This window comes from Belonocnema kinseyi, chromosome 7, assembly GCF_010883055.1.
Source record: "Belonocnema kinseyi isolate 2016_QV_RU_SX_M_011 chromosome 7, B_treatae_v1, whole genome shotgun sequence".
Classification (NCBI taxonomy): Eukaryota; Metazoa; Arthropoda; class Insecta; order Hymenoptera; family Cynipidae; genus Belonocnema; species Belonocnema kinseyi.
This window is the reverse complement of record NC_046663.1, coordinates 137,470,630-137,485,698: the sequence shown is the minus strand read 5'-3', so window position 1 is coordinate 137,485,698 and position 15,069 is coordinate 137,470,630. Positions and strand designations below refer to the sequence as shown.

General features: G+C 38.4%; 1 protein-coding gene across 2 annotated transcripts in view; it reads left to right on the top strand.

Moving 5' to 3' along the window:
* LOC117175998 (probable ATP-dependent RNA helicase DHX35) overlaps window positions 1–15,069 on the top strand; it is a 215,619-nt gene that overhangs the window by 64,099 nt on the left and 136,451 nt on the right. The window contains exon 2 of one of the 2 annotated variants that reach the window (XM_033365936.1): window positions 180–394. The exons of the other annotated variant lie outside the window; for it this stretch is intronic. Within the exon in view, the coding sequence (XP_033221827.1) occupies window positions 180–394 (215 nt within the window). The remainder of the gene's footprint in view (window positions 1–179; window positions 395–15,069) is intronic. 2 annotated transcript variants of the gene reach the window in all.

Below are 15,069 nucleotides of genomic sequence, written 5' to 3'. Positions count from 1 at the left end.
TCCGCTACAATTTGGCTTTAGTCAAACGTTGAAATTTTAATAATATGTAGTGACAAAATGGTGTGTTTAAAGTTGAAATTTGTTGCAGATACTATAGGTAAAACTTTGTAGGCCTCATTCGAAAATCTAAAATACATAGGTTTTAAATGTCATTTATTTGATTAAAATATTTTTTGTAGGCGAAGCGTTTTGGCAAGAGGATAAGACGGACATAGATACGCATTGCTCCACGCAATTTGTCTACAATGCTCATCACTCCTTGGCTCTTGACATACAACGTGAAAGGTTGCCAATATTTAAGCTCAAGTATCACATAATCTACCTATTGGATAAATTTCAGACATTGGTATTAGTAGGAGAAACTGGGTGTGGAAAAAGTACTCAAATACCACAGGTATACTGCACTATATTTCCTTATGATACACTTTATTATGAATAATGTTTCTTTATTCTGGTTAAAAATTCTAAATAGTAAACAGAAACATTAAGCCATGTACGCTGTGTCGTTTCCTAGCGTTCGCTTCTTTTGCCGTTCTCAAAAGTATATATAATTAAAAATTTGTCATAAGGACAACCGCAGGATTTCGCCGGGAGCGGGTGCTAATCTGGAAAATTGCACCTGCTCCCAGCGAAATCGCGGTAAAAATTTCAGCCACAACCACGTCTCACGACCGTGAGATAGGTGCTTACAGTCTGTAAAGGAATCAATACGACGATCTAGCAAAAGTCTCGTGCACCTTAAGAACACGGAGCGACCCAAGGACAACCGCCTTCTGCATTTTTCCCGCAACTGTTTTAGCATATTGTTAACACACAGGGATTCTTTTTAGGCCATTAGCAAGTGAAAGCTTGGCACCTCCAAGAGCGCCGATGATAAGGACGATTAGTTTAACAGAATATTCCAGGTACAATCGTTGCAACTCCCTTATAAGGTCTCGATACCTCTCTTTCTTTTCATTCTCCTTGGTTATGATGTTTTTGTCAGCTGGTGCCGAAAATTCGATAACGAACATGGTTCGCTTCTCGAAGTCAAGAAGTATCATGTCAGGCCTCGAGTGAGCAACAGAAACAATTGTCGAGAATATAAAGTTCCAGTATATGCGGCACTTCCCATTCTCGACAATTGACGCAATTGGCACGCCCTGCAGCTATCATCGGGAATGTCTTGGTTCAAAATGTGGGGACGGTATGATAAGGTGAAAATGACACCGTCTTGGCATGCAAAGATGAAACTCTATGTACCAGACTTCAATCCGGGCGATTTAAGGAAAGCAAACGTTAGTTCACAAGACATTGACTGATCCTTCGCATTTCTGTGGAAGCTACCGTGCATCCTCTTATCGAGGAGCTGTTCACGAAAGTTTTTCTCTTGTGCTTTCCTAATCCGGATTTTCAGGAGTGAGTACTCGAGATTGATAAGATTTGATGAATTTTGCTCACCCCTAATACTGAAGTCAAGTCCGAGTGTTTTAGCAGCCTCCTCCGCTGCTTTGTACAGAAACGATCCTTTGCCTACTTCTTCGTGATTCCTGGCCATTTTAAGAAGAGGGTCTCTTCCATTTGCAACTCTACGTGCTGTACCCAGAATAATCCTGTTGTGAAGACATTCAAGACTCAATATTCCGCGACACCCTTGACGGCGTGAGATGTACAGTCGCGGAACCGGAGACTGAAGATGCATGCTTTTGTTCATGTGCATAACCTTTCTTGTCCCGATATCAAGAGATCTGAGCTCGTTCTTCGTCCATGGAACTACTCCAAATGAATAGAGTAGCACCCGGACGGCAAGCATGTTCATGGCAGATACTTTGTTCCTCGCCGACAGTTCGGAAGACCAAATCTGTCGGATGAGACGTTTGTATCTGCTCGGAGAGTATGCTTTATAGATGTCACATCCTGAAAGCGGCTCTGTGGCACGCCCAGGTACGTATCAGTATCTCCAGCGCAGAGGTGTCGTATGGCGGTTCTATCAACGAGCTCAGGATCTTCACGGATGCCATTAAGTTTTCCTCGCTTTAAATAAACATTGGCGCATTTGTTTAACCCAAATTCCATTCCAATTTCCTTAGTATATCGTTCGACAATCCCCAGAGCTAGATGCAGTTGTTCTCTGTTTTTAGCATAGATCTTGAGATCGTCCATGTAAAATACATGAGTGACCTTGTACTTTCGATCTGCAGGTTTGCCGCACAAGTACCCGTTGGAATAACGAAGTGCTAGAGACAGTGGTAATAATGTAAGGCAAAAGAAGAGTGGGCTCATGGTGTCGCTCTGAAAGACACCTCTCTGAAAGGTGACCTTGTTAGTTGTTACACGATTTTTTCCAGATGAGATAGTAAATCTGGTTTTCCAAAGCGGCATCAATCTCTCTATGCACTCAACTATTTGCGGATGGTCCTTTAAGATTTCCAAAAGACAGATGATAAGTCTATGGGAGGTCGAATCGAAAGCTTTCCGATAATCAATCCAGGCCATCGATAGGTCACGCTGGTAGAATACTGCATCTTTGCAGACACATCTATCGATGAGCAGGTTCTCCCGACATCCGGCTACGCCTTTCCTTGAGCCTCGTTGTCCATACATTTCTTGCCACACAGGTTCAATTGCCCGAACAATCCTATCATTTAGGATAGCTGTGAATGTCTTATAAAGTGTGTTCAGACAAGTTATTGGCCTTTAATTCTTCGGGTCAGCTAAGTTGCCTATTTTCGGCAGGAGTATTGTGCGCTCTTCCACCAATCACTCTGGACTCGGCTCTTCTGACTTCAAATATAAGGTGAAAATACGGGCCAAATGCTGATGGTTTGAAGAAAACTTCTTCCACCAGAAGGTTTTGATACAATCTGGTCCCGGGTGGAATAGTTCTTCATCCCTCTTAATACTTTTTTCACCTCTTCGGTAGTGATGGGTGGGCATTCTTCATCATGTGCTGCACGTTATAGACTTTTCTCCAAAATACTTCAACCTCCTCTGGTTTAGGTGGGTGTTCGACAGAAACGGGAGGGTCTTGGAAGAGTCGAGATGGGTCAGAGAGAAACTGTTGATTTTCTCTGACCCACCTCTCCCGCCGCTCTAGACTTCTCTTAGCGTCAGATAGTATCCGTATTTTCTCAACAATATGCTGTTTGATGGTCAGTAGCTTTGACTTGTTAAGTGTGTCATAACGGCTCCGGAGTTCGCGCGCGAACTTTCGAAACTGGGCCGTAAAATTCCTGCCAGATGTGATGTAGTCAATCACACACTGAATGCGGGACGCGTACTGTCTTGCCCAGCCTATCTATATGGGAAGTTGATGCATTCGTCTTTTGGTCTTATGATCAACCGTTCGTTTTGTTTTACGGTTCGCATCGGTCAAAGCTCTCGCTGCATTATACACACAATAATTGATAGCCGAGAGGTCGGATTCTCCGGAAAATGTACACGAAGCTCGTCATCCATTTCAGCCAGATCTTTAGGATTGAGAGAAACCTTGGTGTTGATGTTTCTCCAGGTCGTAAAGCATCGCTCTTCATCTATTGGATGCCTGCCCGCGGTTGGGCTTAGTGTCGCCTCTCTTTCTCTGTTGCCGGCTTGTTCTAGCTGTGGTAGAGTAGGCTTTCCGCTTACATAGCCCCTTTTTCGGAGTAGTTTAGTATGGTTTCGCAGACGTTGCTGCGAAAAGTGCGATAGATCCGGGTATTTCTCGCACCACAGAGCGTTCTGTTGTTTTAAACCGCACTTACTACAACTATGTTTGGTGTTGTCATTGTTGTTCCCACGAGAAGCTAGGGAAAGGGGTTCGTCCATCCTTGTAGAGCTCCGCATGCAAGGATAAGGCTGCGTACTCTGAGAGGTCGCCGGGTATCCCAGAGTCACCGTTCTAGACACCTCATCCAGGTGCCATTCACCTTTCGGCACGGTTTTCGACCTCCGCTTGGGGGTTAATTCCTTCGGGACCATCCCTGGACAATTGTCCGCGCGTGCCTATTTATTTTTGTAACCATATTCAGCAGAAACCCTTGGTACAGGGACCCTCTATCCGCAACCCGAGGACGCGTTCGGTGGCTTTGTCATAGGCCCTTCGGTTGGATTCTAAAACAATCGTGTTTTTGTCTGAAATTTTACCGCAATTTCGCTGGGAGCGGGTGCATTTTTACTTTATTGCTTCGAAAGAGACGAACACCATAGATGGCCACCTACCAAAATGAAAAACGAAATGAGACTAAAAAAAACAATTTTTCAGCCTCCTTCTCGAAGTTCATTGCATCAGATAAGCCCCTTAACTTCTAGGCTGCCTTATACACCCCTTTACCTAAAAAAGGGAGCAGTAGCGAACTGGCGTTTTCTCCTAATCCCTATACAATCGAACACTGGAAAAGGCTACTACAGATTTTTTTTGGTTGACGTCGAGTTTAATCAAATTGAAAACTCGTTTTGCATGACTTTTTTTGCACAAATATAATTGCAACAAATTATTACTTCTGTTAGTATGAAAATAATAAAAATTACTGCTGCTAATATGATGTTGTTGATGGGTCAGGGTATGATAAAAGTTTAAAAAACGTTTAAACTATCAAGACAAGAGGAAAACTCTTTGTTTGAAAAATACACGACAGACACACGCATTGTCTTGGGAGGATGTAGTAGAGATTTTTTAAACTTTTATCATACCCTGATCCATCAACAATCTCATATACGCAGAAGTTTGTAACCCACCTATTATTGATAATAATAATTTGTTGCAATTATATTTGTGCAAAATAAGTCATGCAAAACGAGTTTTCAATTTGATCAAACTCGAGCACTATCGGATGGTGTGATGACCATCGCTTTATCCACGGCTTCGGTGGAGGAACTGCTTGGTTGAGATGGCGTGCGCACGCCACACATGTCTGCACGTATATACAACTTGCACCCTCTGTTGTGCCCAGAATAAGCATCGGACCAAACATATATGAAGTAACTAGATTGATTAATGCACTTTCTTCTCTTCTTATATTAAAATTCAGGCCCAGGTTCTCGGTAGCCTACGCCGCGGCTTTTTAAGGGAACGCTCCTTTGCCAATCATCTCGTGGTTTCTGGCCATTTTTAGGAGAGGATCTCTGCCATTTGTAACGATGTAAGTTTTACTTAGAAAAATCTATTAATGAAGACACTGGAAACTCAGAAGTCCGCGTCCGCCTTGACGGCGTGAAATGTATGATCGCGGAACAAACGAATTGATATGCAAGCTCTATGCATATGCATGATTTTACGTGTGGCGATGTCAAGGACCTTAAGTGTGTGCTTTCTCTGGACTTCATCTCAAAATAAGGTGCGGTCAGGCAATGAAATCAAAGTTACGGCTCGTTGATGTTAAGAGCACATCAAAAATAAATCTACAAGCGATATCTGCATCCCGCTAGGTTGTTCCACATTTTTCAGAAATGTCTCCATTTTTGAAATTTCTATCTCTGGATCTGGTTTTCAAATTGGGATTTGAGCAGCGCCACAAATTAATTCAAAATGATTTTCATGCTAAGTAAATAAAATCAAGTCGATCATTCTGTTTAAATTACTTTTGCAAAAATGGGAAAGATCTCTAAAATAAAATACACAAAAATAATAATTAAAAGATAAAGTTCAAAAATCAAAAATTTGTATGAAACAAAACTTCCAAAGAATATCAAAGTCGCTTGAGGAATTTTCGATTCTCGCAGTTTTAAATTATTTTTTTCGTTCAGGAGTAACCGCAAGAGTTTAACTGAATACAAAGATTTGAATTCTTTATAATTATTTTCTGCGTTGATTACAAAAAATAAAATAGTGGAGGGTCTGAAACTTTCGTTGATGGAAATACGGACTGAGTATTTTTAATCAATTATTTCACGGCATAACTCAGTACTGAGGTATCTTAGAAGCTGAGGTACCATAGTATATCTTCCTTTGGTAAATAGAAAATTCTGTTTGTAAGAACGTTTTTTTGTCTCTCCTGAAGGATCATCAAAATGTTAGTTGTGCGTTCTTGTTGAAAATTGACACATTATTACTTTTTTCACAAGTGATTCCGATAATAAATATAGTACAACATCCAATTGAAAAGATGACATCTGAAATAACATTTACGGAATTCTTGTCCTCATCTCTAACAGCATAATTTAAACTTGAACGAGACGTTAATTAAATACACTAAAATAAAATTTCGAATAGCTTTGAATTAGACTAAAAGATTTTTATTTCCTGATAAGATACATAATAATGCGTGAATTTAATCTTTAGACCCGATAAAATAGATTATTATCATGTTAACATTTTTCAAAACTTATATTTTAAGAATCTTTTTCTCATGAAAAAATATCATCCTTAGTATCGAGATATCCTGTTGAATAAACCCTACTATCGACGAGACTCGAAATTCATTTTAAGGGTTGATCCAACCTTATTTTGAAATGAGGTACAGAGAAAACATTTTCTAAAATAACAAAGTTTCTAAAAACTTTATTAATTAAAATTGAAGCATGCCATTGTTTCCTCGAAAAAATCTCTTTCTGATATACGCTTATGAAGAAAATGATTCTGAATTAATTTAGAGGGCTGATCAAATCCCAATTTGGAAATCAGATCCAGAGCTAGCCATTTCAAAAACAGAAATATTTATGAAAAAAGTGGAATAACCCGGCTGGATAGAGATAACGCTTGTAGATTTATTTCTGATGCGCTCTTATCATTAACGAGCCGCAAAATTGATTCCAGTGCCTGATCATACCTTATTTTCAAACGAGGTTCAGAGAAAACATTTTCTAAAATACCAAAGTTTCTAAAAACTTTATGAATTAAAATTAAAGCATGCCATATCGCCTCAAAAAATCTCTTTCTAATACAAACTCATCATGAAAATGAATCTAAATTGATTTAGGTGACTGATCAAATCTAAATTTGAAAATCAGATCCAGCGATAGAAATTTTGGACTTCCGTTTCCGGCATGAAAATGTTTGGTAGCGGTGATTGTGTGTTGCAGAATTTGGTAAATTGCAATGAGATTTGAGGTGAGTTAATGGGAAGAGTATGAAGAAAGTATTTTTGAGTGAAAGATTGATTCAAGGTTTGTGGGTTTTCTGGGAGGTTAGTTTTTTTAGTTTTTCGAGCAGGGTAGGAAAACCGGTGCAGTTAAGTAGCAGCGCTAGGGCAAGTTTGGTAGAGAGAAGCAACGAAAAAGATCAGGTAGCAGGGTGGGATAATAGAGTTGCGAAAGAGGTTACGCAAGTTACATCAATTTGATGGATAGTGGAGACTTAGACGAGGAAGTGTTCGATAATCCGGAGCGTGAGGAAAAAAGGGGAAAATACAGAACAACAGTAGAAAGGGAGAGATTAAGGGAGGCACTCCCTATAGAAAGCCAAATCTTAGTCGATTTTTGTCATAGGTATTTTTGATCATATAATTATGGTTTACGAAACGATTTTTGTTGCCCAAATAACATGAGGAATGTCGAAGATAGAAACAGTCGTCGTGAAGCTGTCCGGAAGGGAGGCCTAATGCGGTGTACACGCCAGAACCCCGTAGGATTATCCGAAACAGTCTGTGAAAAATAATTCGTATATGCATGCGATCACTGGATAAACCAATAATATTGGAAAAATTCTGATAATTGGCTAAAAGGGAGACATTAGAACAAAAAGTTTATATTTTCGGAAAAAATTGCAAACTTTGATCCAGGCGAAAAAATGTTTATTTTAATAATTTTTAGCCGGTCTAAGTTTTATCCATTGGACATAACTATCGTAAAAATCGGTACCAAATATGAGCTTGATCGGTCAAATACCACCTTGACGGCATGAGATGTAGAGCGGCGGAACAGAAGACTTTAGATGCATGCTTCTGTTCATGTGCATAACCTTTCGTGTCCCGATATAGCGTACAGCGCTTCTAACGACGAGTTCAGGGTCTTCAGGGATGGCATTAAGTTTTCCTCGCTTCAAATAAACCTTGGCGTATTTGTCTAACCCAAATTCCATTCTTATTTCCTTAGTATATCGTTGGACAATCCCTAGAGTTAGATGTAGTTGCTCTATGTTTTTAGCATCGATCTTAACATCGTCCATCTAAAATACATGAGTGACCTAGTACTTTCGATCTGCAGGTTTGCCGCAAAAGTACCAGTCGGAATGGCGAAGTGCTAGAGATAGTTGCAATAATGTGAGGTAAAAGAGGAGTGGGCTCATGGTGTCGCTCTGAAAGACACTTCTCTGAAAGGTGACCTTGTTAGTTGTCACATGCTTTTTCGCAGATGAGATAGTAAATCTGGTTTTTCAAAGCGGCATCAATCTCTCTATGCACGTCACGATTTGCGGATGAACCTTTAAGCTTTCCAAAAGACAGATGATAAGTTTATGGGAGGTCGAATCGAAAGCTTTCCGGTAATCAATCCAGTCCATCGATAGGTCACGCTGGTAGTATGCTGCATCTTTGCAAACACATCTATCGATGAGCAGGTTCTCCCGACATCCTGCTGCGCCTTGCTTTGAGTCGCGTTGTTCATACCTTCCCATCTGGTCTGGGAGCGGAATAGTTCTTTATCCCTCTTAATACTTTTTTCACCTATTTATGTTATGCTATTTATGTTTTCTGAGTCTTCGTCCAGTCTATGCTGCACTTTATAGACTTTTCTCCAAAATACTTCGACCTCCTCTGGTTGGGGCAGGTGTTCGACAGTAACTGGAGGGTCTTGGAAGAGTCGAGATGGGTCAGAGAGAAACTGTTGATTCTCTCTGACCCACCTCTCCCTCCGCTCTACACTTCTCTTAGTGTCAGATAGTATCCGTATTCTCTCAACAATATGCTACCTGACGGTCAGCAGCTTTGATTTGTTAAGTGTGTGATAACGGGTCCGGACTTCGCGCGCGAACTTTCGAACCTTGACGGTAAAATTCCTGCCAGATGTCATGTCGTCAATAACTTACTGAATGCGGAATGCGTACTGTCTTGCCCAGTCTATCTTTATGGCAAATTGATGCATTCGTCTTTTGGTCTTAAGATCAGCCGTTGGTTTTGTTTTATTGTTCGCATCGGTCAAAGCTCTCGCTGCATTATACACACAACAATTGATAGTCCAGAAGTGGGATTCTTCGTAAATATCCACTTAGCTGGTCATCCATTTGAGCCAGATCTTTAGGCTTGAGAAAAACCTTGGTATTGATGTTTTTCCGGGTCATAAAGCATCGCTCTTCCCTCTTCCTATATCGGATGCCTGCCCGCTGTTGTTCTTAGTGCCGCCTCTCTTTCTTTGTTGCCGGCTTATTCTGGCTGTGGTAGAGTAGGCGTTCCGCTTACGTAGCCCCTTTTTTGGAGTACTTAGGCATGATTTCACAGACGTTAATGCGAAAAGTGCTATTTCTCCGGGTGTTTCTCGCACCAGAGAGCATGTAGTCGTGCCTTGCAATCCCGTTCAGGGGCCACACTCGCATCGTAGAACTCTAGCAGGACCGTATTTAGTTGCTCCGTCCACATAGAGGTCCCAAGATTCCGTCGATCCATCGCATTGAATCCATCTTCACTGGCTCCCCCAGCTCAATAGTGGTCGGCATTGTTGGCCGACCCATTATCGGGAGCCCTGCGCGTTCTGTGTTCTATGTTTGGTGTTGTCAATGTTCTTTCCACGAAAAGCTAGGGAAAGGGGTTCGTCGATCCTTGTAGAGACCCGCATGCAAGGATGAGGCTGCGTACTCTGAGAGGTCGCCCGATATCCCAGAGTCCTTTGGAATCAAACTGTAGAGAAGGTCCCTGTAACCAGGGTTTCTGCTGCATATGGTCACAATAATTCATAAGTATTCGCCCATAATTGTCCAGGGATGGTCCTAAAAGAATAACCCCTGAGCACTTGGCCTAGTTTTAAAAGTAGGTAAGAGTTTGTCCTGAAAATTGTCTCGTGTTTGATTTTGTCATCAAGATCCATTTTTTGAATGGAATTTTTATCTGAGACGAAAATCCTAGCAGACTATGTTTGACGACGCTTTTAATTATGTTCATTAGTTAGTGAAAACTATTTAAAGTTAAATAAATCCTTTTGATAAAGGTGTTGTTCAAAAATTATTTTACGTGTGTGCATTTTACGCGTTACTGCAGATAATTCTATTGTTTCAAAGGGATTTTGAAAGTTTCAAAGAATCTTAATTCAAAACGAATTCAAGTAATTTCAATATATATTCAATATATAAAGTTCAGGTAGTTTAAAAGAATTGAGAGAATTTATAAAGTACAAAAGACTAATTAAATTAAAAATATTTTGGAGGATTCAAAACAATTTAGAGAATTCAAAGAATTCAGAAAATTCAGACAAACCTGAAGAATTTAGAGAATTCACAGAGTGCAAAATACCGATTGTGAAAGAATTTACAGAGTTTAAAAAAATTAATAGATACAAGTAATTATCTTTTAATTCATCTGCTATATCAACAGAGATTGTACCTTACTGGCAGTCGATCAATCATCCAAACCCTGAAGGCAGAAAATCTACACCATATCGATCAAGTTAAGAATCTTCAATAACAGAAAATGCATCACGCCTTAATAAGACTAGATGGAAAATAATATTTTTCATATTAAAATTATTTCTTTAAAAAAAAAAGATCCTACTCCATCTTCACTCCATTGGAAAACGAACCACAAAACTTCTGATTTTTCGTTCAGGTGATTTTCCAATTAAGGTATTAGAGGGATCAGAATAAGAACTCTTAATTCAAGGAAATAACGCTCATTTTTAGCTAGGTGTTAATGGTGCAAGTAACTTTTTTTAAATTTATCTGCTATATCATCAAAGATTGTACCTTACCGACAGTATATCAACCCTTCAAACCATGAATGCAGGAAATCTACACAATATCGATCAAGTTAAGAATCTTTGATAACAGAAAATGCTTAACGTCTTAATAAGACTAGAGAGAAAATAATATTTTTCAAATTAAAACTATTTTTCGAAAAAAAGATCCTACTCCATCTACACTACATTGGAAAACGAACCACAAACCTTCTCATTTCCGGTCAGGTGTTTTTCCAATTAAGCTATTAAAAGGATCAGAATAAGAACTGTTAATTCAAGGAAATACCGCTAATTTTTAGCTAGGTGTTAATGGTACAAGTGACTATTTTTTAATTTATCTGCTATGTCATCAAAGATTGTACCTTACCGACAGTAGATCAACCCTCCAAACCATGTTATTGAAGATTCTTAACATGGTTGATCTTGTATAGATTTTCTGTTTTCATGGTTTGGAGGGTTGATCTGCTGTCGCTTAAGTACAATCTCTGATGATATAGCAGATAAATTAAAAAATAATTACTTGTACCATTTCCACCTAGCTAAAAATTAGCGTTATCTCCTTGAATTAAGAGTCCTTATTTTGATCCCTCTAATAGCTTAATTGAAAAAGCACCTGACCGGAAATCAAAAGTTTTGTGGTTCGATTCCCAGTGGAGTGAAGATGTAGTAGGATCTTTTTTCAAGAAATAATTTTAAATTGAAACTATTATTTTCCATATAATCTTATTAAGATATTAAGCATTTTCTGTTATTGAAGATTCTTAACTTGATCGATATTGTGTAGATTTTCTGGCTTCATGGCTTGGAGGGTTGATCTGCTGTCGGTAAGGAACAATCTCTGACGATATAGCAGATAAATTTAAAAATAATTACTGGTACCATTAACATCTTGCTAAAAATTAGCGTTATTTTCTCGGATTAAGTGTTCTTATTGTGGTCCCTCTGAAAGTTTAATTGGAAAAGCACATGACCGGAAAGCAGAAGTTTTGCAGTTCGATTCTCAATGGAGTGAAGATGGAGTAAGATCTTTCTTTTAAGAAGTAATTTTAGTTTGAAAATATTATTTTCCATCTAGTCTTATTAAGACGTTGGGCATTTTTTGTTATTAAAGATTCTTAACTTGATCGATATTGTGTAGATTTTCTGCCTTCGTGGTTTGGAGGGTTCATCGACTGATGGTATTGTACAATCTCTGATGATATAGCAAATAAATTAAAAAGTAATTACTTGTACCATTAACACCTAACTAAAAATTCCCGTTATTTTCTTGAATTAGGAGTTCTTATTCTGACCCGTCTAATAGCTTAATTGGAAAAGCAACTGAACAGAAACCAGAAGTTTTGTAGTTCTATTCTCAATGGAAAAAACAGTTGAAAAAACTTTTAAAAATTTCAGTGATATCGTGAGAACTCAACAAATTTAGAACAGAATTTTGAATTCAGAATTTTTTAAAATTATTCAGAGAATTTAGAAGAATTCAGAGAATTAAGAAGAATTTAGAGAATTCGAAGGAACTCACAGAGTGCAAAAGAATTTACAGACTTCAATAGAATTCTTCATTTATACTTCAAACAATCTAGAGAATTTCGAAAGAATTAAAATATTACAAAAGAATCACAAGATAATTGAAAAATATTCAAAAAATCCAGTGATATAGCAAGAAGTCAACAAAATCAGGACAGTTTAGGCAATTCACAAAATTTAAAAATAATTCTGAGAATTTGGAAGAATGTAGAGAATTCGGAAGAATTCATGGAATTAAGAAGAATGCAGAGAATTGAGAAGAAAGCAGAGAAACTGTCGAACACTCTCAGGACACGGAGCGTACCAAGGAAGACCTACTTGTGCATTTTTCCTGCATGTTACTTAGCATCTTGTTGACAAGTAGGGATGCTTTCCAGGCTATTAACCAGTGAAATCTTTGCATCTTCAAGAGCACCGTTGATAAGGTCGATTAGCTTAACTGAATATTCGGGATATAACGGTCGCAACTTCGTTATAAGGTCTTCGTTATACCTCTCTTTCCTATCAATCTCTTTCTCTATGATGTTTTTGTCAGCTGTTGCTGAAAGCTTGATAACGAACATGGTTCGTTTCCCAAAGGCAATAAGAACTATGTCAGGCCTCAAGTGCACAACAGAAACTCGATTGACTCGATTTCCCCAGGAAAGTATAGCGGAGCGGTATTATTTGAGCTCCTCCTTCCACGGAACCACTCCTAGTCAATGGAGTACTATCAGGGAGGCAAGCATGTTCGTTGCGGATACTTTGTTCCTCGCTGACAATTAGAAGGACCAAATCTGCAGGATAAGACATCTGTAAAGATGGATCCGTTCACACTACTGCTTCTACACGGCTTCGACCTCGAGGTTTGTCGCAAATGTACCCTTTGGATTAGCTAAGTGCGAGAGATAGTGGTAATAATGTGAGACAAAAAAGGAATGAGCTCCTGCGCGAACAAAAAATCGAGAAAGATATCTCGACCGCGAAAATTACACAAATGTGGATTATTGAACGAATGAATCTAAAATTACTACAAAGTTGAGAAATTCACGTTAGCAAATAAAAATGTATGCGCATGCGGTAATTTTACCAGTCCTGGGAATTTTCACTACCTACACCGTGATTCCCTATTTTACACACATTGAAAATAGTGATTTTTAACATGCCATATGAATTCTTACATATTCACAAAATTAAGCCTTTAAGCGACGTAATTATAAACAGCATGTAGAAATTTGCTTTCTGACCTATAATTTTCATGCGTCTAAAGTGAAATTTTAGACGCGTAAACTCATACTGTAAAGTGCAATTTCAAAAAGTATTTTTCACATTGATGAGCATGCCAGAGCCGGCTTCGTTAAAATTTAAAGATTCTTCCACTTAGGAATTTCTATGGTTTGGACACAAAAGTCCTCCTTTAAAAGACAAGAAATATTTTCTCTTTCTGGCATTCACGGTTAATCGCTTTTTCAAACGGGTAGAGGAGTGAACTACTCGACTAAATATAAGTGGCTTAAATCTTATCGGCAGCTTGTAAAATTATTCCTTTTAATTTTATGGGACAAATTTCACTGTAGACACTGACTTTGTCCGAAAATATAAAGAAGGTGTGATGCAACTTTCATGGAGACTCACACAGAAGGTTGCACTCACTGGTTACAACTGTCTATAACTATGCTCCTGCCTGTAACTATATTCTTTTGTGTACAAAGCTTATAAAAGTTAATGAAAAAATGGTAAAAAATTATTTAAAAAATGGCCAACATTATTTTTTCTTCGCAGATGCTTATTTTACACGTAAAAATAAACATTTTTGTTACTTTGGAGTTTGTATCTATAATGTATAGACTTCGAGATATTTAACTCTGAAAAAAAATGTCGGTTAAAAACGGCTCCATAAAAAAATGTCATGTTGAACTCATTTTAAACAAAAAATAAAAATACGCATCTATTTAATTTTAATTTTTTTTTAAATCTACTATAACGAATATTTTCCCAAACACATACTGTCTTGAGAGAATGTTCGTTATGTTATGTCTGTGTTTCCCTACTTTACCGAACAAAACACAATTTAAACTCCGATGGAGACTTCACAAGCATTAATCTTCCGCGCCAGGTATTAAGAATATACCCCCTCATCGACGAATAAAATAACTTGATAAAAATAATAATAGTGTTTGAGTTTTAGGGATGACCGGTTTGGCTGTCAAAAAATAAACAGTAGAGTGGCGTGGGAGATTTACCTGTAACTCTGAAACATGCAAACAGAAGGGATTTTTGTCGTCTAAGTCGACATAAATAACCACAAAGTATGCTGATCTAATTAACTAATTCCACTGTATTTCAAATTTACAAAACTATGATTTAATTACGTTTACGACTACAATTTAATGACCTTTACTTTGACCGATCACTTATCAACATGACTTTATTTTTTTTCGGGTTTGCGTTCGCCCGCCATGAGGCGAATTCAAATATTTCTACGCTTTATCTTCCTAATTATATGCATGAGACAAAGCCATCTTACCAGGACCTTTAGTTTGCCGGGAAAAATTTGGGACACAGCCGTACAACTTTTGGTTTGTCCACCAACAACAAGGAAAATTTTCGGACTTGACCGTACAATCCTTTATACGTCCACTGATAGGGACAAAAATTATTTCTCAAATAGAACCCAATGAGCTTCCCAGTGATATACCCAATGGCCCAATGATCTTCCCAATGATCTTCTCAATGACATACCCAAGGACCTTCCGGACAACGCGACCTTTTTAGCGATAATTGAGTATC